Consider the following 22802-nt stretch of genomic DNA (forward strand, 5'->3'; position numbering starts at 1 on the left):
TGTGACGCTCTTTGATCCTGCGTCAACCGCCCTCTGTCCCAGCTTCACGTCACTTCACCCTGGCTCGTCTGGCTAGCATCAATGTTGCGACGCTCCACTACCATGTCGTTGAATGTTAGGCATCTGCACGTGGCGGCGGAGATCAATTGAACCCCCAGAATGGGTGCGATGCCTCCTCGGCTTGTTCTCAGAGCCTGTATGAGACCGGCGTGCTGTCGGCTGTCCTTGGGAATCTGCACGTCGCCTCTGGAGTTTCGAAAAGCCATGTCAGAAACAGCCATCACGTCACTATAGCAATAAGAGATTGTCTTAGTCAATGTGGAGAAGAAGAGGAAATGGCGAGGTGGTGATGATCAGCGGAGCGCGTAAACTTACTGAAGACGGTTTCGCTAAGGTCGACTCGTCATGCAACTTGAGCGCATCGAGCCTCTCTTGGTTGTCTTGTGCTGGATCCGTCTCTGGGACTTCCTTGATGCTGGCAGTTGACGGTGGCTTTGCCAGTCCCTTTTTCATGCGGTCCGCTTGTTCGGTGAGTTTGGCCCACTTGGCCTCACGCGCCTTCTCTCGCTGTCCAGCAGTATTCTGCAATTCATTGTAATCGTGGGAACACTCGTCGAAGAGCTGAGGGTTGATCTCCATGAACAGCTTCATTGCATTGTAAACCATTCCATGGATGGTGCTGGAATTGGTCAGCCAAGGATAGATTGTCTCCACGGTGATACATACCGGTTCCAGTGACCTTTCGAGTTCTCATACAAGGGGGCGAACATGATCGGGAGGATAGTCTCAACGTTGTCGCTGACCAAATTGCAAAAGTATTCGTTGTTCCAGAAATACAGTGCTCGTTCGGCAACCTGGAAATGAGGGCTAGCAACCGATTTGGCAAGCTGATTGAAGAGCGGCTCCTGAACCTTGGCGAACTCTTGTGGGTCCATGACTTCGAAGATGTCTTCGACTTCATTGAGGAACATGACCTCCTTGGTGCTGTTGGTTTTGGGCCAGTATCGCAGCAAACCTAGGACAACCTAGCATGTCGTCAGTCTGAAATTTTCACCACATGGAGTGGTGGCCTACCTCTTCCGTCAAGCCTGCGTCTTTTTCCAGAAACTGGACGATACAGTATGCCAATTGGGGATGATACATGCTCAGACTCTTGACTTTGTGAAGCGGAATGAGCACTCTGGTCAAGAAAAGCTTGTGCTCTTCTTTCAGAGGCAGAGCAAATCCGTTGATTATGGAGCCAAGGATTTCCAGCAATTCAGCAATGCCATTGAACCTCTCCGTCTCGTAAGTGAATTGGAAAAAGACATTGTTGATGGATCTCCGAATGTACGAACGAAGGTTGAGGAATTTGCCATAAATGCGATGCAGGGTTGTTTTGAGGAAATCTCTCTCTCGGGGGTCTTCTGAGTCGAATAATTCCAGTAGTTGAAGAACGAAGTGATGATCAATGTAGGCTTTGGCAATGTTGGTATTGAAGTCTTGACTTTCGATGAAGCGCAAAAAAAACTCATAGACCACCTGGATGTGAGGCCAGGCCACCTCGAGAACCGGCTCGTCCTCCTCGGGATCAAACGCCTCCCCCTGCGGATTGACCGGCGGAGGAACGGGCCGAAAAAGATTCTTGCTGAACATTTCGACGACTTTCGGATACATGGGTTCGGTGATGACGGATCTGTTATTGGCGACATAGTCAAGCAATTCATGGAGGGCCAGCCGCTTAATCTCCTTCGACTTCATGTCGGCTGTCTGATCGTTGAAATCAAAGATGATGTTGCACTGGTCGATCTTCTGCATAAACAGCTCCTGTCTCCGATTTGGTGGGACCTCATGGAAGCCAGGCAGTTTCTCCAGATCCCGAGCTCTTTGATCAGACACATCGAATCGTGATGAATGTTGTCTCTTAGGAGTCCGGACACCTTCCGGCACATCCTTGGGTGTAGATTGTAGTCGATCGAAGAGGAGGGATTTTTGGCCGGCTTTAGGAGGGGCCAGGTCGCCTGGCATAGTTTCAGTCGCGCCTGGTCCGGGAACGTGAGGAGCGCTCGGGCTTATAATAACCGCTGGAGCAATGTGATGACGACCGCTGGGAGTCCCAGGTCCGCCAGATCCATGCCCAGGACCTTGTGACATGAAGTGTGAGCCCAATGAGCCAGAGGCTGCGGTAGAGCCAGGGTGGTGCTGGTTGGTGCCATGATTACTGGTGGAAGGCTCATGTGTCGCGTTCTTGTTGCGCAGGTCATTGAGGTTTGTGGAGGAAGACGTCGGGGTCGCAGTGTTGGAGCTATTGGGCGATCTGGAGTCGCTTCCAGGCAGCGTGGTCGACGAGGAGAGTGGAGACGCGGTGCCGGAATTATTTGCGTCTTTTTTCTTTGAGGACTTGCCGCCGTCTTTCGCCCTCGACAACTGCTCATGCTACAACATCAGTGAGTCGAAGCATTGGAAATGAGTGGGGATGGAACACCGGAAACAGGTAAAAGACATACCACTCTTTGCCGGAAGCCTTTCATCTTGCGAATCTCCCCACAGTTGTGACGCTGTCATACAGCACTGCTGGTCAGGATACACGCGGTGATTGATGCGCCGTGTTGTCGATGCCAGCGAGGTTGCGGAGTCGGCTAAGTGCTCTTCATTCGAGTAAGGCTCGCAGGGTGCAGTTGATCACGCTCAATGGTGGTGGAAGTTCGAGAGAGCGGCGGTTGGGTCAATGGCAGGCCTGCTAGTTGTCCATGGTCGAGGAGATCTCTGGTCCGGTGAATTGAATGACAATAGGCTGCTTGGCTGCGGTGGGGAGTGGTGATGATTAGCTCTGCAGTCTCCTCCGTGTCGAGGGTCCGGCGTGTCGAGTGACCGTGGTCCGGGGTAGGCTGGTGGAAGGAGGGTACAGAAATAGCTTAGAAGATTACAGCACTTGGGAAGAGTTGAGGTGTTGATTTGAGTCGAGTAGAGGAACGTCCATTGAAGAATATGGAGTAGTGGTGGAGTGTCCAGGTCGTCGAGGGCGCCGCTCGAATTGAAGCGCAGCTTGACGGATCGTTCAGTCAAGCGCAAGTCAACAGGATGCGCAGGCGGGGATGCACTCTCTCGGTGCCAGTGTTCAGCCGGCTCAGTTGCCTTGAGGCACCACCAATCATGATACTGTGGGCACTAATAGCCCCTAACACCACTAAACTGTTCAATGACTGCGCTCGGGATAGTTGCCAGCGTTGGCAGGTAGTGCCAAGCCCACCACGAGTTTCTTCGTGCTGTCAAGGCTCACATCAACACCCTCCGAGCCATCTGATAAGTATTGGATATAAAACATCACATGGGATATTCGCTTTCGCTGCATATCACGGAAAGAACTCAAGGACTTGTCCTTAGAGCACTCAGCCCTCCTGCTCCTTCAGCAGTTCGGGGTGAGACCCTTCTCTCTTGCTCCGAGCTTGGACGGTCGAAGGAACAAACGCGGTATGACGAAGTGAGTCGTGGGGGACTAATGCCACCTTCTCTCGCGGAGCAGTTGTCCACATAACGCTACTGGGCACGTGTGGCGACATGTCCGCTTCTTTCGAGACCAGGAAAGGTGCCCCTCTGTCTTCTATTCCGGATGTGCCCATTGTAGCTGTTGAACATCCCTGCATCGTCCAGAATGTCGACAGGGCCATTCGTACGCTCGGCGGTGACCGTGAGATTGCGGAAGCGCTTGAAAACGACAACGCTAAACCACTAGGCTTGAGGTTCCAGCCGGACGACCCTACCAGTCGTGAGGTGGTATCTTACAACAAGAAAACCAACAATCTCTTGCTGAGGGTGATTGTCCCGAAGCGAACGGGAAGGAGGAAAAAGCGTGGCTCAAGCGAAGATTTCAGTGGGAATTCCCCAGGATTATCTTCCAGAAAAGATGTTAAATATCTGCTTCGGTCCTTGAATGACAATGCTCAACACCGCCAACTTGAAATTGTCGGCCAGATACATTCAACTCATGTCTGGCGGACTGTACCTGACTTCGTCTACACCTCCAAGGGCTCGATGTTCCTCAAGGAAGTGTGTACGAAGATCCTCCCTCGAGACTATCCACAGCTCAAGCAATGGTCAATGCCCCGGGCTTTAGCTTCAGCTGCGACAGACACAGAAGCTATCCCTCCCCCGGTATTCTCCACTCAGAGTTTGCCGCGCAATTTTTCTTATCACCGAGATACCTCTATCAGGCCCGCCACCAGAAAAACCACCACACGCGATACCGCAGCACCTATAGAAGTAACGGCAGACCAGGGTCGGCTTGATGAGGGGAGACCACCCGAGGATTCAGCCGCACAACCCGGAGCTCCGCTACAATCGTCAGATACTTCAGCAACACCCACATGAATATACGCCTCAATGTTCAGGACAGACCCTAAACCTGTCCAAATCGTCACGCCGGGCTCTGACTTTCTGCGAGACTAGCTTGGGCATATCCTGTCTTCGAAAGTATGTTGGTCTTGTCCCCGAAATCAACCCATGTACCGGCGCATAAGACGAGAAGAGATTTACCCAATGTCGAACGACGATGCGGAAATAAAAAATGTCTTTATTATACCAATTGTTCCTTCTGAAAGCTCTTTTTTTATCCCGCAACCTTTCCCTATCTTCCGCATCAAGTTCTAACACGTATACCAAGCTAGGATCGGTAGCTGAGATTGCCAGCCGTCGTATCTTCGAGACTGCTTGCCAGAGTCGGTATTTGGTGGTCCGAGAAATATCTCCTTCGAAGGCGATTTGATCCCGAGGTTGTCTAGAGTCGGTGGCTGAAGTAGCAAGTGTGGTGGCTAATATAACACGTGAACGGCTCAGTTGCAACCGCAATGCAGTGTTTCACGCCCTGCTCGTGAAGGCGAGGAGATACCTTGGGCTGTGAATTGAAAATAAAGTCACTTGGCTGCATCGGCAGTCTCATCTTGGCGTCCCAAGACGGAAAATGGTCTGCCCGCTGCTGAACCGTCCACAGGTCGTATACCCGGGCCGTGGGCTTATGACTTCCCCGCCGAGTTACGAGAAGTAGCGGCTTCCGCGCTCCGGCAGTGGAGCATGCCGGGGACCGTAACAACTAGGAGTCAGCCGACAGCAAGCCACCGAGAGCGAGTTGACCTTTGTCTGCGTATGTAATAGTGCTGGGCGTGATCGGTGTAACTTTAGGCCTGACCGGGACGCCCAAGCTGCCCAGCCATTGCTAGGCATCACTGCAGGCAACTCTTTTACACGCCGCTCACGACTGTCGAAAGCAGTTACCAGCTGACTGATCGAGTCTTTTCAGCCCCTGCTACTGAAAGTCTGGTGCCTTGATGCAGTCTCCGCTCCCCAGTGTCTGCATGAATCAACATGACAGCTGTAGAGTGTCCTCGACCACTTCAGGCAATCTTCCCCTCATCGACACCGATCCAGACCCAAAGACCAGGCCGTCGCGCTAATGGATACAAGAAAATCCGATGGAAGAAGTACGACCCCAGCAGGAAGTCGCCCACTTCGAATCCCGATCTTTTCGTACAGTGGAAGCCGCCATCATCGTCACCAGATGCAGACCAAGAGGAGCGCATCGATCATCATGGGGGACAGAAGGACATTGAATCGAGAGCTGCACCACAATCAGAAGCACGCCAGCCCGGAGCCTTGACGCATATCTCGCCAGTCGAGCCTCTGCCATTCAATGGCACCCGCATGGATCCGTTCCTGGCACTGCCCATCAAAACGACCGAAACGGTCCAAGACACCATGGACTACTTCATCACAATCTGCAAAGGGACCAACACTGATAAGTCGGTGTTCTCCGGCGCTGTCAACCCTCACCTGTCCCTCCTCCTGCCGTACGCGTTGAAACATGCCATTCTGTTCGAGTCAATCATCTCGGTCTGTCGGGCTTCTATACTCATATCGCTCGGTCGACCGATATGGGAAGATTATGCCTTTGTGCAACACCGCGGCAGTACCATCGCCCGGTTGAACGCCAAGCTGAAGACCAACCAGGCTACCGATAACGCGGCCATACTGACGGTCACGATGCTCATGACCCTTGAGTATCTCTGCGGCAACCAAAGAGGCGTCCTGATGCATTGCAAAGGGCTGGAGAGGATGCTGGACCTGCGTGGCCCACTCGAGGACGACGAACAACCTGGCACGGAGTCGGAATGGCTCAAGTTTGTCAAGCTCGGCCTCACAGTCTACAAGGCGCTGGGATCATTCGTGACGGGACAAGCACCAGAGGCACCGCGCGACTCGGTCGCCTACCTCAGCGAAACGTTTCAAGAACTCCAACTCGACCAGCCGCTCTCGTACCCAGAAACCCCCTTCTCGCCGGACGTATGCATCATCCTGTCGCGGCTGCCGTCTGGCCTCTCGGAACTGTGCTTGACGTCCCATATCTCCATCCAGATGATAAAGCTCTTGGCGTCCATCTCGGCTGCTACGACGCTGCTCGCAACCGAACCCGTCGCGTACAACAATCTGCCCATCGACACCTGGCCACCGTCACCATCCTCCTCCGAGGAGCAAAATCCGTCCCACTTGGACGAACAGCGCAAACAGCTCATGATCCAGACGATCCTTTCGTCCCTGCAGCGCATGTCTCTCACGACCAACACGCCAATCGAGTACCATCTCACGTCGGGCCTGCTATCCTTCCTCTTCCAGCTGCGTGATCTCGGCCCCATCAATCTGTTCTACGACCCGATCCTGCGCAAGTTCATCACCACCCTGCCCACTCACACGAAACCCACGTCCCAGCCGGAACAGAGCTGTCTCATCTGGGCGAGCATGGCCGTGGCAGGGACATTGGCCCTACGTGTCGTCCCCATGCCGGATTCGCATTTAGTCATGGATCACTGCCTGGAACTGTACCCGCAGGCCCGACATTGGGCGCGACTGGACAAGATCCTGCGCACGTACTTTTTCACAGAGGAGCTCGGCGCGCATTGGCGTCGAGTATGGGAGTCCGCGATGAACAGGCGGGGATTTCTCCTCCGCCAGCGTCGCCAGCAGGCGACCTACATGGATGCCGACTTGGACTTCAATGACGTAAACGGCGGCGGTCACGATGAGCAGGCCGCCAGTCCGGACCGGATCCCCAAACAGCTGTCCGCCGAGTCGGCGGCCCCTGGTTTTGATATGGATTCCCCGGCTATAAGAGCGCATGTGCAGCAGCACATCGCTGGGGCGCCACGCAGTATGATCGAGATGTCTCAGGCCATGGGGCTATGTCCTTTGTGGTCGCGGTGGGCGAGCGCAGGAGGCGGTCGTTCCACTGCGGGACGTACTTCTGGGCTTACGGGTACGGCCGCGACGGCCCCGAGCCCCCAGAGTGTGAGCACGCCCGGGCCAACCATCACTTGAGACCTCGAGAGGGGGTCTCTTAGCATGAGTGATAAAATGTCATAGGAGGGGTAAGCAAAAACACGAGTCAATTACGGGCAAGTCAATTGTTCACTGCTATGCAAGTTGATGAACCCTTCGCACCCGATATGATGATGCTCGCGGGAGCTTGCAGCGATGCGTTCGCTGCTAGCCATCACGTTTACACCCCCTCCGCTTGATCATATACCCGCTTCTACACCGAGTACACAGGGATCAGAGGCCAACACTCGACCATGCATGATAGGAGAGGATCGAATTCGACCCTGTCCAGCGCCTCCTTCCGCCCTGCGTAGGACGCTTGGGCATACCTTCGAATCGCACCTGATGTGCTGTCTCGTCAACTCCAACCAGTCACAGATATCTCACCTCCGTACCTGAGCTTCACACGCTACTCGAGGTGAAGAGATATGATATGGAAAGCCCGAGTTGCGTCTCACTCGACCATATACAAGTAGCCAGGACCGCGCGTCTGACATTCTGCATTCAAAACCAAAAGCAAGTGGATATATGACAGCTATATGGCCTGCAAAATTACTAGAACCGATCAGGTTGTGATGATATAGTCAGAGAGAGCGACTCAATTGAATGGCACGTGCGGCTCATTCTGTGGGTGGGTCCCTGTTTGAAACCATCCATCTCCTATCATACTCATGGTGCCGCCCTATTGTCCAGCCCCTAACGCCTTGCTGCGAACAGTGAATTCAAAGCACTGAAACACCATACATTGTTCGTAAGGCAAGTCATCCTGAGGTCAACCCCTTGACAGTCTCCCTGATACCATGTTTTAGGGCGGGCAGAGCACGATATTGTACCCGCCGGAGGACGAGCGGCGGGTTTCGGAGAAGTTGCGCTGCTCTCGAAAAGACCCTGTGTCCGTAGCAGAGCAGAACGAAGGCCGTCAGGAACCAGATGATGTACACGACCATGGCTGCCAGGTATAGTCTGATCTGGACGATTGCTGGAATGACAAGGCCATCGCGGACACCCTGATATCTTGCGACGATGAAGTTGCGGATAGGCCTTCTCCGCTGCCTGATTTGGAGGTGTTGTCGGAGTCCGTCGGTCATTTGCCAGGCTACTCTCTGGTTGATCTTCTCCCACGTGACGTCGCACGTATATCGGCGAGCAGCAACCGCCATGTTCGAGTGCAGCTTCTTATCGGACCGGAGGCGCTTGATGAGAGCGATATACTGCTCAAGGTCGTACGGAGGAACCAAATAGCCCGTCTCTGAGTCGATGACGATGTCGGAAGGACCTCCCTCGTCACGCGCGATCACGGGAAGGCCACTGGCCATCGCTTCCAGAACCACCAGGCCAAAGGTCTCTGTGATGGAGCAATGGAGGAAGACATCGCCGGTGGCGTATGCTCGCGCAAGATCGACACCGGTGCGGAACCCCGTGAATACAACGTGCTCCTTCACGGCATCAAACAGGTGATGCACTTGGTCCTCAACCTCGGCGCTCATATTTCCTCCCACAATGAGCAACTTGAAAGGAAATCCGTCTCTGGCTAGTCGTATGGCAACCTGTGCCAGGAATTGGAAACCTTTCTCCGGTGCTAGTCGACAGACGCATACTAATATCATCTCTCCATTCGGCGCCAGTTCTTTACGGTATCCCCCATCCCGGCAAGAAGGGTCGAATAACCTTGTGTCGACTCCTCGGCCCAGCCTGACCATCTTGTTGCTGGGAGCGCCTGCCTTCTCAAGATACCGACGGACACCGGATGAGGGGTAAAAGATGGTGTGAACAGAGCGATGGTTGAACAAGAAACCTTGCACAACTCCAAGCAGCCAGACGGAAAAGCGGGCAACAGGTCCGGGGAACAGAATCTCACTGTATGCCGACAGATCTGTCTGGAAGTTGAGGAGAACCACAGGTGGATCTTGCAACTGTCGGATCTGGAAGAGCATCTGGAAGCCAGTGGACGCCGGGCTGGCCAAGTATACAATATCAGGCTTGAAGGTGTGCTTGTAGACCTCATCAAGCTGGAACGGGTAGACCACGGTCAGGTCAGGATTGTAAGGGAGCTCGTAACCTGGCAATCGAAACTCTGTTAGGCCGGCTCCCGTGGCGGGCTTGAGCCTTGACTGTCTAGAGTGAGGAGCCACGATGGCGAGTTGGACGCCATTCTTCCTCAGGTACTCGATCAGCATCAGAGTGGTGCGACTTACTCCATTCACGGGCCCGAGGGACTCAGTGGCCAACAAGACTCGCTTCCCCTTGAGAAACTGAGGGAAGACATCTCGCTTCTCGGCGGTAATTGTGAGGGAGGAAGATTGCAGCTGTGAGCTCAGAGGTGGTGGTGTCGTAGTAGTGCGAGGGGCTTCGCCTTCCTCAACACCCATTGCGCTTTCCGGAGAAGGATCAAAGATATTCCAGGTCAGTCCCTTACTTCCACGGGATGAAGGATATTCCGGCTCCGACTGCGGCTTCGCCTTATCTTATCGTGGCCAAAGCACCAGCGACGCACCGAATCGTTGGGGAAACGGAGCCTCTTATTAGCCTCGTTCGCTTCTTTGCTTTCTTTCACGTGTTGCTTCTCGGCCTTGTGAGCGGCTGCGGTGACGGCAACAGCGAAAGGCACGCAAAATGCTCGCGTCCCCACCTCGATCGCAGCTCTGTCTCTGTCGTGCGTAATTTTCCCCGTGTTGAGCGTGTCTTCATCGCCATGCGAAACGTCGCCAGAGCCCTCTCTTTTATGGCCTTGATCTCCGGCCCTCACCCACTCCCACCATATGTCGCCGACCTCGCGCGCATGACGATCTTGCCAGGGCCAAAGTTTTAGGTCGATGGTGGCAACTATGACAGATATCGCGTCTGGGGATTTGGACGCGTAGAATATGCTGACAGCTCCCACGTGGGCAGATGTGTTGAACACAGTGAACAAGACTGACTCCGGCCGCCTTGCGCAAATCAATTTCGGTCTGAATTTGACCATCTCGAGCGCTATGGCTGTAGCCAGTCACATCTTCAGAAGTGATGCGCGTGCTCGTTTGCACATATACTGTCGCTCTGTTGATTCTCCCCGGCGCACACCCAGGTATGACCATGTGAGCATTCGAACTCGAAATCTGCCCGTTTTCACCCATCAATCACCGCGGGCCCGCATGGTTCGTCTGCCTTAATGACCTGTTCCTGCATGCCTGGGCGTGGTCTCCTTCGGGGTGTTGCTTCCTTATCTGCGTGTCGGAAGGTCATCTGGCAGTCGCAATGCCATGCGGTTCACTGCCTCTCCCGACTGTGGGTTCTCGTCTCAATAAATAGTTGACATGACTTGAGCCGTCTCTCTCACCGCTTGTTGCGACCTTGCTTCTGGATCGTGCCTGCCAGTCCAGGCCTCTCTGCGACTGCTGTCGCCATGGAGTTCGCGGTACCTTCACTTGTGGGCACTTCCGACGGCAGCTCATGTAACGACTCGACTGGTCTTTCGACACCGGACAGCAGTCCTTTGTTTCGTCCATCACATCCCAAGGAGTCGTTCGAGAGTCGTCTCGCTCATGCTTTTGACGAGCCGAAGCGCGGGAAACTGGGTCCGGGCTTGACTTGCGCCGAGAGTCCCTTTGTGCCCTCCTTTGCCGACCTCTTTGCGCCTGTACCGAGCGATGTAAGGAAGATCTGCGTGATTGGGGCAGGTTATGTCGGTATGGAGGCCATTGCACCTGCGAGTGCAGAGTGACTGATCTGTGACCTCTTAGGCGGTCCGACTGCGGCAGTCATTGCGCTGCACAATCCCAAGGTCGGCGTCGAGGTTCTAGATCGCGATCAGCGCCGCATCGAGCGATGGAACTCCGCACATCTCCCCATCCACGAGCCCGGGTTGGACAAGATCGTGCGACTGACAAGAGATGGCGCGATTGTCAATGATTCAGGCAAACGTGCCACCGACTCGAACGAACCTGTGCCAGAGGCCGGCAATGTCTCTAGACGCGGCCCGAACCTGTTCTTCACGTGCGACACTCAGGTCAGCATCTCCACTGCAGACATGATTTTTCTCGCCGTCAACACCCCGACCAAAACAAGCGGAGTGGGTGCGGGCAGGGCGACCAATATGAGGGCGCTGGACGGCGCAGTCCAGGACGTCGCCCTCTACGCGAAACCGGGTACAATCATCGTGGAGAAGAGCACTGTGCCTTGTGGCACAGCCCAGCGAATAAGAAACACGGTGAGTCGCTGTTCGCACAAGTGGTAGAGCAAGTCCTCTGACAGCTTCTCAGCTCGATGCTTTACGGCCTGTTGTTCCTTTCGAGGTCCTGTCGAACCCGGAATTTTTGTCCGAGGGCACGGCAGTCAAGAATCTTATGCGACCAGATCGTGTCATTATCGGCTCGTCTGGATCGCCGGCGGGGAAGCTGGCAGCCGATGCGCTTGCTAGCCTATACACGGCATGGATTCCCTCATCTCAAATCCTCCAGATCAATGCCTGGTCTTCCGAGCTGTCTAAACTGGTGGCAAACGCCATGCTAGCGCAAAGAATCAGCAGCATCAATTCGATCAGCGCGATTTGCGAAGCTACTGGTGCAGATGTGGAAGAAATCGCCAAGTCAATTGGGCTGGACACTCGGATAGGTCCGCAATTCCTGAAAGCTGGACTGGGATTTGGTGGTTCCTGCTTCAGAAAAGACATTGCCAGTCTCACGTACCTCGCCGAGTGTCTAGGCCTGGAAGAAGTGGCTCACTATTGGAGCCAAGTCAACTCGATCAACGTCACGCAGCGCAACCGATTTGCTCGCAAGGTATTGAGACGCTTCGACGAGAATTTGAGTGGTAAGAAAGTCACCTTGATGGGTTTTGCCTTTAAGAAGAACACCAGCGATGCCCGAGAATCACCCGCCGTGGACGTCATCCGAACACTACTCGAGGACCAACCTTCGGAGATCGCTATTTTCGATCCGTACTGCATCGAGGAGGAAATGCTCCAGGAGATTTCTGCTGCAGCCCACGGCACAGGCGACACTTCAACAGTCAAGATCTACACCGACCCTTATGAAGCCTGCATAAACTCGAACGCCATTCTTGTTATGACCGATTGCGACCAGTTTAAGAATTCTCCCCTGCAAAGGATCTGCAGCAGGACCACATCAGTGCCAGACTCGCTGTCGGGTTATCCCTCTCCCGCACCAAAGCCTCAAGAAGATGACTACCTTGGGACAAGTTTTGCAAACTACATGCTCGCTCCTCAACCGGATTGCGTGGAGAATTGCCCCGACTGTCGTTCGAAAGCCAGAGGTCCAGTCATGACTGAGCCAGTCGAGTGGGCACGAATAGTTTACAGCATGAACGAACCGAAGTGGATCTTTGACGGTAGAGGCATCATTGACGTCGAGGAGATGGAGAAGCTTGGAGGTGTTCGCGTGGATGGCATCGGCAAGTGGCGTCCTGAGGACGGCCAGAAACGTTGCTGGTAATAGCCTTGATCTTCTAATCGCGCCAATTTGTGAAAGAATCATCCTCGAACCGACAAGGTTGATCTGTTGCCGTTCGGGAGACGATTTCCGAGATTCTACACCTACATGCTCGGCCTTTCAACACTCCCAGCATCGCGTCTTCAGCCAGTTTGGACCAAGGATATGCCAGCTTCGGGGTTCACGGTGTGCATTCAGTCGGGGGTCATCTACGGTATCTGAGATGGTGGACTCATTTCACGGAATTGACACCTGATCCCAACCCTCAGCGACTCGGCGACATCTTCCTACATATCAGTAAGCAGAGGCTGGGACTTGGACGAACACCATTGCAGTCCCGAATCGCCAAGATAGACATACGTTTGTTAGATCAGAGCTTGGCCTCTTCGCCGAACCATATCATGCCCAGTGGCCTCCGCTTCTTTCACTTATGCGTGGTAGGAGTCGGGCCGCTGCCCGCCTGCCTGCCATCCATAGAGGCGTGAAGCAGAGTGGCTACGGGAGGAGGCCGGTAAGGAGGCATGAAGTCTTTTCTGTAACCCATGACGCTCCAGATTGATGTGATTAACCAAGCACTAAGTACTGATGTGCTGAGTGTTGCTTTTATTTCATCAAAGTCCAGCCTGACAGTGCTGATTCAAGTGCCCTGTCTTCCATCTTCATTTTCAACACAGAGTACTTCGTAGCTACTGTGAATACCCAACAGATGTAATTTCCATTTCGGGCAAAAATCAATGCTCCACCACCACCCCGTCGCCATCCTCGCCGTGTGAAACGTAAGTACAGGCCCCAGAGGAAGCGCAACCCCTACTGCATAGTGTAGGCATTCAGAAGAGCCGCGAGTACAAAGCTACGCCACGGCTGGACTACCTTGGTCACACTAACAATGATCTGACCCCTCAGTATCAACTAAGATACTCTATTGCACCCGGTGGCGTCGACATGATATGTGATAATTATGTCCCGATGTAGATGATGCTCGGTTTCCTGTTTCGGCGACTTGGCTTAGCTTTACGGAGTACTTCGCTCAAGAACCCACTCACTTACTCACTCACTCACTTACTCACTCATTTACTTACTCACTCACTCACTTAGTCGCTGCTTAGCTAATTATGTAAGGCTAAGTAGCTGGGCCTTGTCTTTAGTGATCACTAACCACTGATCACTGATCAGAAATCAAGATCTCTTCCTTTCCGGGTTCGGGTAATTACCTGCTAACACGTACTAAGTACCTGCTGGGTTGCCGTTCTGGGTTGCAGAGTTTTGTGTCTTTGTCCGTCCTTTAGGTACACACCCGTGGTACAGTACTGTATGGAGCGTCGTTGGACTCAGCACGTATGCGATGGATCAGGAGTCACCCCTCTGCGGGAAGGACGGTAGAAAGACAAGACAAGGCGCCTGTCAGATTACGTGCATGCATACATGCATGCATGATTTGACGGGGGTAAGGAGTCGGTACACTAGTCTGATGGACAGTCTTCGGATGGGCCTTGCGAGAGGTCAAGAGAAATGGCCGGTCACAGTAATTAGGCGGTACTCGATACGCGGTATCACGGTATCAGAGATGTGGATATATGTATATAAACCCCTTCCATCGCGCACGGACACAACTTGCCCGAAGCTGTGACTCCCCATCACATCGCTTCCCACTTGATCGCCTCACTCCACACAACTGCGGAAGATGAGAACGTTCCTCTTATCCCTAGTCTTCCTGGCTTGCGCCTTCCCATCCCCTTACCCTGCCGAGTTCGTCACATCCGCAAACGGTCTCCGCGCCGACGTGTACCACCTGCCGCCCGCACCGGTCGTGTACCAGAACAGCACGGCCCTCACCTTTTCCCCCACGGCATTCACACTGATCCAGGGATCGCACCACGCCGTGCTCGTCGACGCGCCCGCCACGGGCGCCCAGGCAACCAACCTGACCGCGTGGATCAAGGCGACGCTCGGGCCACGCAAATCGCTCAAGTACATCTACATCACACACGGGCACGGCGACCACTTCTTCACGGCGCCACTGATCTGCGCAGCGTTTCCCGGATGTCAGGTCGTCGCCAGGGAAGATGTCAATGCGCACATGCACGAGCAGTACGAGGAACCGCTGTTCTCCAGTCTCTGGCTGTCGTTGTTTCCTGGGGGCCAGATCACCAGCGTGCCGTTCAACGCCAGCTATATCCTCCGGGAAGCAGACCGGACGTTCATGCTCGAAGGCCACGCCTTGAGGGCTGTCGAGGTCGGTCAGGGCGACACGTACAATAGCACGGTGTTGCATGTGCCGGATTTGGAGCTGGTGGTGGGCGGCGACGTCATCTACGGCAAGTGTCACCAGTTGTTTGTCGAGGATTGGACGGCCGAGTTGAGACAGCAGTGGATCCAGAGCCTGGATCGCGCGGCAGCCCTAAAACCGGCGTTTGTGGTCCCCAGCCATACGAAGCCTGGGGATGGGTTCGCGCCGTCCCATATCCGGGACACGAAGACGTATATTCGGACGTGGGAGAGGGTGTTGGCGCAGAGTAAGTCGTGGGAGGAGTTGGAAGGGGAGATGAAGAAGGCGTTCCCGTTCAGGGATGGGTCCTTTATACTGAGATGGAGCAGTCAGGCGCCGTTCGGGGCAAGTAGTATCGTTGCGTGAGGTGAGACTGTGGCCGTGTCTGCTGGATGAAGTGGCCCGTGAGAGGGGAGGGAGGAAGTAGGGGAGGAGAGGGGATGTATTGTCCCGGGCGCGGACCGGAGGAAGTTCTGAAAGCGCTCGTTTTAGCCGGCTTAGTGGTGCCTCGATTGCTATGGAAGGATGAAAATCTCAAGCCTACTCTTGCTGTCAACGATTACCCGTTGCATCCGAACGATCTTGCCTTGACTGAAACTGACGCGGAGGACATTTCGCTTCGAGCGTTCGGTCGCTGTGGCCGGGCAGATTCTACCACATCTAGAATATATGTCCCCTGGCAAGTTGTGGTGAGAGTAGGTCTGTAGATGAGAGATCGCGCCAGTGTGACCGTGCTCTCTGCTCCATGGAAGCGATCAAGTGGTGGAGCGTTGAAGATCCAGGTGTCGGCACCACTCTGATGGATGTTCGCTCGATCCCTTAAAGCCGGATGTGCAGTCAGTGGGATTCCCCTTGTTCGTTAATAGTCAATACAAGCTCGTGCATGGTATTCATGGGATGAAACAACGAGATTCTCAAAGGCCACGCGCACGAATTCCCGTTCTATTGGTGAAACATTTGCGCAAATGGCTGCTATGACTCGGCTTGCAACACGGGTTTTTCAGTATGATTTCTCAATCCACGCTCGTGACAGGCATGTCGGAGTGGCCGCCCCAATGAACTCCGGAAGTTCAGCGAACAACGCACACCGGGCAAGGGCCCGCTCTGGTCTCAAAGACAGCGGTACGCCCAGGACTTCTGGTACGGTGATAATATGTCCTGTGGAGCGGCAATGCGGCCGCCTGGTGGTGCAGTCCGTGGAATCATCGGCGCTGAACTCGCAGTGCAACATCATCCTTACGCCCTTCGGAGCTGTCAGGTCGGCCAATACTCGGGTGCAGAGGTCTGTCAACTGGGAGGGCTGAGCTTGTACAGAGTACCATGACGGCGTTATTCAGGTATTACTTCTACCGTGTACAGTCGACCGAACAGCTTGTCGTCCGCAATGGGCGAGCCAAAGTGGCTGACAGCAGATCTTTGGGAAGCGAAAGGGCTGAAACAGAAAGTGAGAGTGGAGTGATTGAAGGTTGTCGCACCGGAACTGGGCACGCGCAGTAAGCTATTACAGTCCTCGCCTATGCGGAGGTGAGCAGCATCATGGATTGACGACATGGAGGGACCGGAAACAAGGTAAGTAGTTGTGGATCAAATGATCTTGTTGCCACTGCTCTCGACTGTACTCGAACGAAGGCCAAGTTGATGGGGAGAGCACACAATACGAGGCCCTCTTGACAGGACCATGTGAACCGAGGCCCATGCTACAGACATCGGCCACACTTCCCCTCTCCACCCTTGATGTGATGCAGCAGGGCCTGTCTTGCATTGTATGTGACATCCCTTGTGGTTACCTCCGTCTCACTCGCCCGCATTGATGACACGGGCGGAATATAAAGACGTACCACCAGTACGACTGATGACTTGGCTCGCAGCTCCTGAATACCGTCCTTGCTGTATAAGCGCAGCCTCAGCACAACCCATCCTCGTCAGCACCTTTGCAAGGCAAAGACCAACACCATGCCCGCCGACGTCAGCGACTCATTCGAGATCTACTCGTGCGACAAACCACCGCGACCGCTCCCCTCGGACCCGACTTTGCGGGCAGACATCGAACACGTTCTGGAACACGGCTACGTGATCCTGCCGGATTGTTTCTCCAAGGCCGAAGCCAAGGAGGCCAGGGACGAGATTGTCCGCTTGCTCCAGAAGGATGGTGGCCGGGCATTGGGGTGCGTGTGTTTCATCCCCAAGGGGCAAGCTGCGAGTTGCAAGAAGTCCCATGTGTATCACGCGGGCTAATGTCTCTCTTTCCTATCTACTGCAGCGGCCGCAACAACTTCGAAGGCCTCAACACCAACCGCATATACTCGTTACTCAACAAGTCGCGAGTGTTTGACAAGTTCGTCATCATCCCCCGCGTCCTGGCGTTGAACGACTATTTCCTGGACCAAGGCTATCTTCTGTCGGCGTTTCACACCATCAGCATCAACCCGGGCGAGAAGGCGCAGTCCTTGCACCACGACGACGGGTACATCCAGTTCCCGCGCCCAAGGCTGCCGTTCGGGACAGCCATCATGGTCGCCCTGGACGAGTATACCGCTGAGAATGGTTTGCCACAAACCCCCCTACGTGGCGCGCATGTCACTAACTTGTCCGCACAGGCGCAACGAGAATCATTCCCGGGTCACATAAATGGGACAGCAAGCGACAAGGGACGCCCGAGGAAACGATCCCGGCCCTCTGTCCCGAGGGAGGCGTCGTCTACTTCATCAGCACGCTCTGGCATGGCGGCGGGGCCAACGTGTCCGACAAGCCCCGACAGAGTGCGACGGTGCAGTACTGTCAACCGTATATTCGGCCGATCGAGAGCCAGATACTGGCTGTAGACCCCAGAAAGTTGGATGGCATCCATCCCCGGATTGTCGAGATGATGGGGTACAAGCATATGCAGCGTGAGTTCTACGAGCCCGCGCTCATTTTGTCTCGTCTTTTCTGGCTTCCAGTGCCTCGACGCTAACCACGACGCCAGCTTTCATGGGTTACGCGGATGGGTTGGGCCCGAGGCGGGCAGCGCGCAGGATGGTGAAATGGCTGCAGAGCGATGTCGACGACAATCCGCCCACGTTCGCTCACGGGTTCAGGGATGCATCGAAACTGTAGGGTCCGACACACTGTCCGTGTACGGGGTTACTGCGTATGTAGGTGATGCTTGGGCTTGAGATGGACAGGCGAAGCCGTGCTGCCAGATGACGCCGCCGACAATGCTTACACCAGGTCATGACCATTCGATGATGCGTGGGCTCGCGCAGTGATCTCGTCCAGCTGTGCCATTATGGTCGCTTCATACCATGCGTACCTTGTACTGTATTGCCTGCCGCAACAGTCGGCTCGGGGCCGCCGGTCTCACCAGGATTGTGGCGCGCCCGGAAAATATTCTTGACAAGTTGTTGGCTTCGCTTTTCGCCCCAGAAGGCTTGTCACATATCTGGCGGTCCGGCAAAGTCTCCCGCCAAACGTGGATGGATGTCGAATCACGTTCAGGAGAGGGTCCATAATGCTCGAACCATCCAACTCCCAGCGTGCCAACTATCCACAAACCAGCGCTTGTATATCTCGAAGAGCCGGCAAACGCGTTCACCAAAATTTGAAACATCCCGATTCGATGACGGAGACTGCACCTGGTAGATAGATGAATGACCTTGTGCGCTCGTGTTGACGTGGAACTGTATTGGGTCTTCCCGAGGGCAGATTTCTTCCAACATGCGAGGCGTATTGGGCCTGCACGAGCTGTGGAGACATGGGGACTCTTATGATTGAACACCTGGGGGAGTAGAGCCGAAGTCGCTGACCTAGCATTCTACTGCAAGAACACTTCCTAACGGATGATACCATTATGCACGGACTAGGGCACAGCCAATACGTTAAACACATTCGTCAAATCTGCCAAGTGAGGAAGTAAGTACTGTGTACACATTCTTCCCGCGTCTTCACAAGGTCTTGATAAGATCCTTGGTCGTGTCGGATACTTGCAGTCTCAAAGGCCAACAACCCCCAACGCCACGCCTAGTTGATAATGTCCTAGTCGTTGAACCCGAAGACCGCCACTAATGAGTCCTAGAGTTTGATTGACTTGGGATATTCGAGTCCGTGGTCGTTTCCTCGTCAATAACCTCGAAGTTGCGGGGCGCGTCGGTGAGCCGTGCTTGTTCTTCGGCTTGTTGCTCGCGCTCCCTCTTGTGCTTCTCCACCTTTTCGATGGCAGTCTGGGTCAACTGTTGTCTCTGCATCCTCAACGCAACGTCCTTCTTCCTGGTCTTCCGGTCTCCTACAGTAATGAGTATACCCGCGGTGATGTTGCAGGTGATAGAGCACGACAGAATGGTGGCTGTCAAAGCTTGTGGACGGGTATGATAGTCGATGGCCCAGGTGCAGGTGCCAAGAGCGATCTGGAAAAGCGAATGACAATCCAGGAGTACGACAATAGCCACGAGTAGATGAAGAGGGAACGCGTAGTGGGTTCCCGTCTCATGCGGCTTGTAGAAAGAATGCGACTTCGAGAACTTGGCCTGGTGGTGGATCAGCTTCTGCTGTTGTTTGGGGTTCAAGACGGAAAATTCATGGTCCTCGGGCTTTGCAGATTCTGGGTCGGCTTCCTTTTCCCGCTGTTCAGGCAGATCATTATGGTCGTGGAGCTTCGGTAGGGCCCTTTCTCGCCTTAGCCTCCAGCTCTTGTGGTGATAGTGAGCAATGAAGATCATGTGGTAGGTATCCACCATTCGGAACGGCGCGAGACCATCACCCATGATAGCAAACAGGGCGACCAGCACGTTATCAATGACGTCGGTGATGTAGTCTTTTCGGTCTCCAACGTAGATCCAACCTGGGTACACAATGTCAGTCCTGATAATCCCCAGTTGGGATCGACAATAGCCTACCGATCAAGAAGAGGACCCAAGCCAGACCAAAGAGCGTGATCAAAGTCGCGTAAAGAAACACAAAGAATCCGAGTGCTAGGAATAGTGTTAGTAAGTGATTGATCTGAGTGTATGCGCCTCTGGCTTACGTTTTTGGATGTACTTGCCAAAGGCGATCATCCGCTGCTTGAATTTTGACCGTTTCGAGTGCAGCATATGTCGGACATGGTCATCGAGGGCCTCTTTATCCTCTTCGCTCCATCCGTCCAGCGACACGCCATGTGGGAGCACGGCATAGTGCGAGTCTGTGACAACTGAAGTGATGCTGTGAGTGCGTTCGATCTGAGGTCTACGCTGCCATGACCAAGTCCTTTGCATGGTTTCTGGGGGTGCTAATTCCTCCTCTGTCGGCTCCGGAGCGGGCTCTTCTGTGCCCGCCAGCCCTCTCTGAACAGGAGCCATGCCGGTTTCCTCTTTGACAGGCTCTGGCCGCCGTGTTTGGGTCGTCCGGCGACTGAGATTGTATGTGGGCCTCCTGTTGATCCATTTTCCAAGATCTGGCACGAACAACGAGTTCTGCACGTTGTTCAAGGTTGTCAAAGTCGAAACCTCAGGATCTGGAATGTGCCAATCAGTATGGCTTCTCTCGAAACTCCAGTTGTTGTTGACTTACCAAGCACATCTAGGAGATCAACAACCTCTGTCTCATATTCGGGTCCTTGTCGCTCTCTGGAGGTATCGCTGAACCTGCTCATGATGGACCGTGCAGTATTACTGACACTGCGCCTTCGGCCGACACCGCCTGTCACGTTCTCATTCATTGTCGCCCGATCCACAACCCCGTCCCTTGCTGCCTGAGGATTTTCAGACACGGTAGGTAGCATGGATTGTCTGGTGCTCTGTCTCGTCAAATTATTCGACGCGGGGACCGCGAGGTGTGGGGGTTGAGGCGCGGAAGTACTGCGTCCTCGACCAGAAGCTGACCGACTCGGTGGCTGACTTGAACCATTCTCTTCATAGCCAGCGCGCAGATTTGCTGATGGCAATCTTCTGATGCTAATTGGCCTGGTCCTGTTTGCTTGCGAGGGAGTGAGCAGCGTCGTCCGCGTCGTGGTCGGAACGGCGGAGGTGGTAGTGATGGAGTTATCAGGCGCGGTTACAATCGAAGTAGGTATCTGGTTCGTGGGCTGGGTGGAGGTGATGGTGTAGGGCCTTCCGCGGTGGATTGTTGTGGTAATGGTTGGCCCATGCACCGTGGTGGTCGTTGTCGTGGTCGTCGTGTTGTCGTTGTGAGAGCTAGGACCTGCGGACGACTCGGGCAGGGAGGGGAATGGTTCCGTGTTGTTGTTGCTAACCGCGCTGATGCGCCGCGATCCTGGCTGCGACGAGGCCATCGCAACGGTGCGAGAAGCGCGATTCCTTCAGGTACGCAGCGCGTAGATATCGGTAGACGGCCAAAACCTAGTCGCAGGTGATCAAGCTCAGAATGAGCCGGAGTGAGCGAGAACGTGTTGTTGGGCGCACTCTCTCAATGAGCGAGGGTAATGGGCACGGAGTCAGCCGTGAGTGCCAGACAACACGCCGACAGTAGTGAGGGATGGCCACTCAGCAATCCGCCCAACGCGAACAGCAGAAGGTCAAAGTGAGCCTCACAGCCACAGATCGAGCGTCGACGTTGCCAGAGTTGACGCAGAAAAGTTGCAGGTGCCCAGTGCCCGAGGATGGAGGGAAACGCAGTCCGGCAGCCATGGTTTATCAGCTTGACTTTTCCCTTTCCGTCCAGCGTCTGCCACTTTCGTCGTCGCCGTTGGCCTCTCGGTTTAGCGCGCGCCCAGGCACTGCTGATGCTTCCTTAGGCTCCAAGCTTTAACTGGAAAACCTTTGGGCTAGGCAATTTAAGCGGACAATGCCCCAATAGGCGTCATTTCCAGGGGCATAGGTCGGTGCTAAGGCCCAGCTAGCGTGATTGGCGCTGCACCATGACAGGTGCCTCACCAGTGACGCAGATTCTCACGCTGAGTCAGCCCAAAGATCGTGACAAACTGCACCGAGAGGCATCCTTGGCCACCCAATCCTGCCCTCTCAATCATTGTTAGAACATCTGCATCGCGACCGCGACAAAGTCGGGTTACCGAGACCAAACCATCGCACAGCAAGTCACACTTGATGAAACAAGAGGTGGCACCGGACACGGATTCTGCATTGCCTGGATACATTAAGTACGCGTCTCATAGCGACACAATCTGGGTAAGGGATCAGCGTCCGTTTGCTGCATTTGACTCGGTGAATACGAAGTAAGAGTCCGATGTTGACCGCCCGATTTGGTCGTATCCGGATACGACTCAGCCAGAGCGTGTGGATTGTGTATCTCACTCCGAATCTCCGGATTGCTGGGTCATTCTGATTTCATAAGCCAGGCCCTTGTACTCGTAGGGTAGGTGGATGGTAGCCACTTGGGTGGTAGCATGATGTAGATATTCCTTCAGGCCTCTTGCCTTTTCGTCGGAATACGAAGATCAACTAAGCACAACTGCGCATCCGAGACCGATCCTGCCTTCGATGATCCGGCACACACTCGGATATGTGTCTCATTCGACGGTCGCCCGACTAAAGCAGTAGGACACCCCCAGTTGTGCCGGGAAAGGATTACACAGTACACCCGGTGCAGCCTTGCTCAGTCGTGTGGGAGGTCCTGTTGTCGATGGTACTCAGGCCCTCACCAGTGACTGGTGCTAAGGGGGGATGCGCCTTGTCATGCCTTGCAGCCTTGTAGTAATACATACCACCTCACTGACATCCACAAGTTACAATCGTAGCTATATGTCTCTTGCCCATCGTCCATTATTGCTTGCACCTAGAATACAATATCCCACTTGCATCCACCAATCATCGAGATTCAAACATCAAGATCTCCTTGAC

The 22802-nt window shown here is 54.3% G+C and overlaps 8 protein-coding genes across 8 annotated transcripts; 5 read left to right on the top strand and 3 right to left on the bottom strand.

The window, feature by feature from the left end:
• Nucleotides 1–44: 44 nt before the first annotated feature.
• A1O7_05027 (uncharacterized protein) lies at nt 45–2510 on the bottom strand (the record flags this gene model as incomplete). Its single annotated transcript, XM_007759037.1, has 5 exons — nt 45–233; nt 376–679; nt 727–1025; nt 1075–2415; nt 2487–2510. 5 exons carry the CDS (start codon nt 2508–2510, stop codon nt 45–47), a joined length of 2157 nt encoding a protein of 718 aa, XP_007757227.1.
• Nucleotides 2511–3537: 1027 nt separating this feature from the next.
• Nucleotides 3538–4347, top strand: A1O7_05028 (uncharacterized protein; the record flags this gene model as incomplete). The annotated part of the gene is made up of 1 exon (XM_007759038.1): nt 3538–4347. One exon carries the CDS (start codon nt 3538–3540, stop codon nt 4345–4347), a length of 810 nt encoding a protein of 269 aa, XP_007757228.1.
• Nucleotides 4348–5337: 990 nt separating this feature from the next.
• Nucleotides 5338–7341, top strand: A1O7_05029 (uncharacterized protein; the record flags this gene model as incomplete). The annotated part of the gene is made up of 1 exon (XM_007759039.1): nt 5338–7341. One exon carries the CDS (start codon nt 5338–5340, stop codon nt 7339–7341), a length of 2004 nt encoding a protein of 667 aa, XP_007757229.1.
• Nucleotides 7342–8102: 761 nt separating this feature from the next.
• Nucleotides 8103–9710, bottom strand: A1O7_05030 (uncharacterized protein; the record flags this gene model as incomplete). Its single annotated transcript, XM_007759040.1, has 1 exon — nt 8103–9710. One exon carries the CDS (start codon nt 9708–9710, stop codon nt 8103–8105), a length of 1608 nt encoding a protein of 535 aa, XP_007757230.1.
• A 1013-nt stretch (nt 9711–10723) lies between these two features.
• On the top strand, nt 10724–12770 carry A1O7_05031 (UDPglucose 6-dehydrogenase; the record flags this gene model as incomplete). The annotated part of the gene is made up of 3 exons (XM_007759041.1): nt 10724–11006; nt 11061–11527; nt 11580–12770. 3 exons carry the CDS (start codon nt 10724–10726, stop codon nt 12768–12770), a joined length of 1941 nt encoding a protein of 646 aa, XP_007757231.1.
• A 1678-nt stretch (nt 12771–14448) lies between these two features.
• A1O7_05032 (uncharacterized protein) lies at nt 14449–15399 on the top strand (the record flags this gene model as incomplete). The annotated part of the gene is made up of 1 exon (XM_007759042.1): nt 14449–15399. One exon carries the CDS (start codon nt 14449–14451, stop codon nt 15397–15399), a length of 951 nt encoding a protein of 316 aa, XP_007757232.1.
• Nucleotides 15400–16986: 1587 nt separating this feature from the next.
• On the top strand, nt 16987–18129 carry A1O7_05033 (uncharacterized protein; the record flags this gene model as incomplete). Its single annotated transcript, XM_007759043.1, has 4 exons — nt 16987–17198; nt 17294–17577; nt 17631–17921; nt 17999–18129. 4 exons carry the CDS (start codon nt 16987–16989, stop codon nt 18127–18129), a joined length of 918 nt encoding a protein of 305 aa, XP_007757233.1.
• A 944-nt stretch (nt 18130–19073) lies between these two features.
• On the bottom strand, nt 19074–20704 carry A1O7_05034 (uncharacterized protein; the record flags this gene model as incomplete). The annotated part of the gene is made up of 4 exons (XM_007759044.1): nt 19074–19849; nt 19905–19979; nt 20033–20500; nt 20557–20704. 4 exons carry the CDS (start codon nt 20702–20704, stop codon nt 19074–19076), a joined length of 1467 nt encoding a protein of 488 aa, XP_007757234.1.
• Between the last annotated feature and the right edge of the window lie 2098 nt (nt 20705–22802).

Source organism: Cladophialophora yegresii, assembly GCF_000585515.1.
Source record: "Cladophialophora yegresii CBS 114405 chromosome Unknown aczIN-supercont1.3, whole genome shotgun sequence".
Classification (NCBI taxonomy): Eukaryota; Fungi; Ascomycota; class Eurotiomycetes; order Chaetothyriales; family Herpotrichiellaceae; genus Cladophialophora; species Cladophialophora yegresii.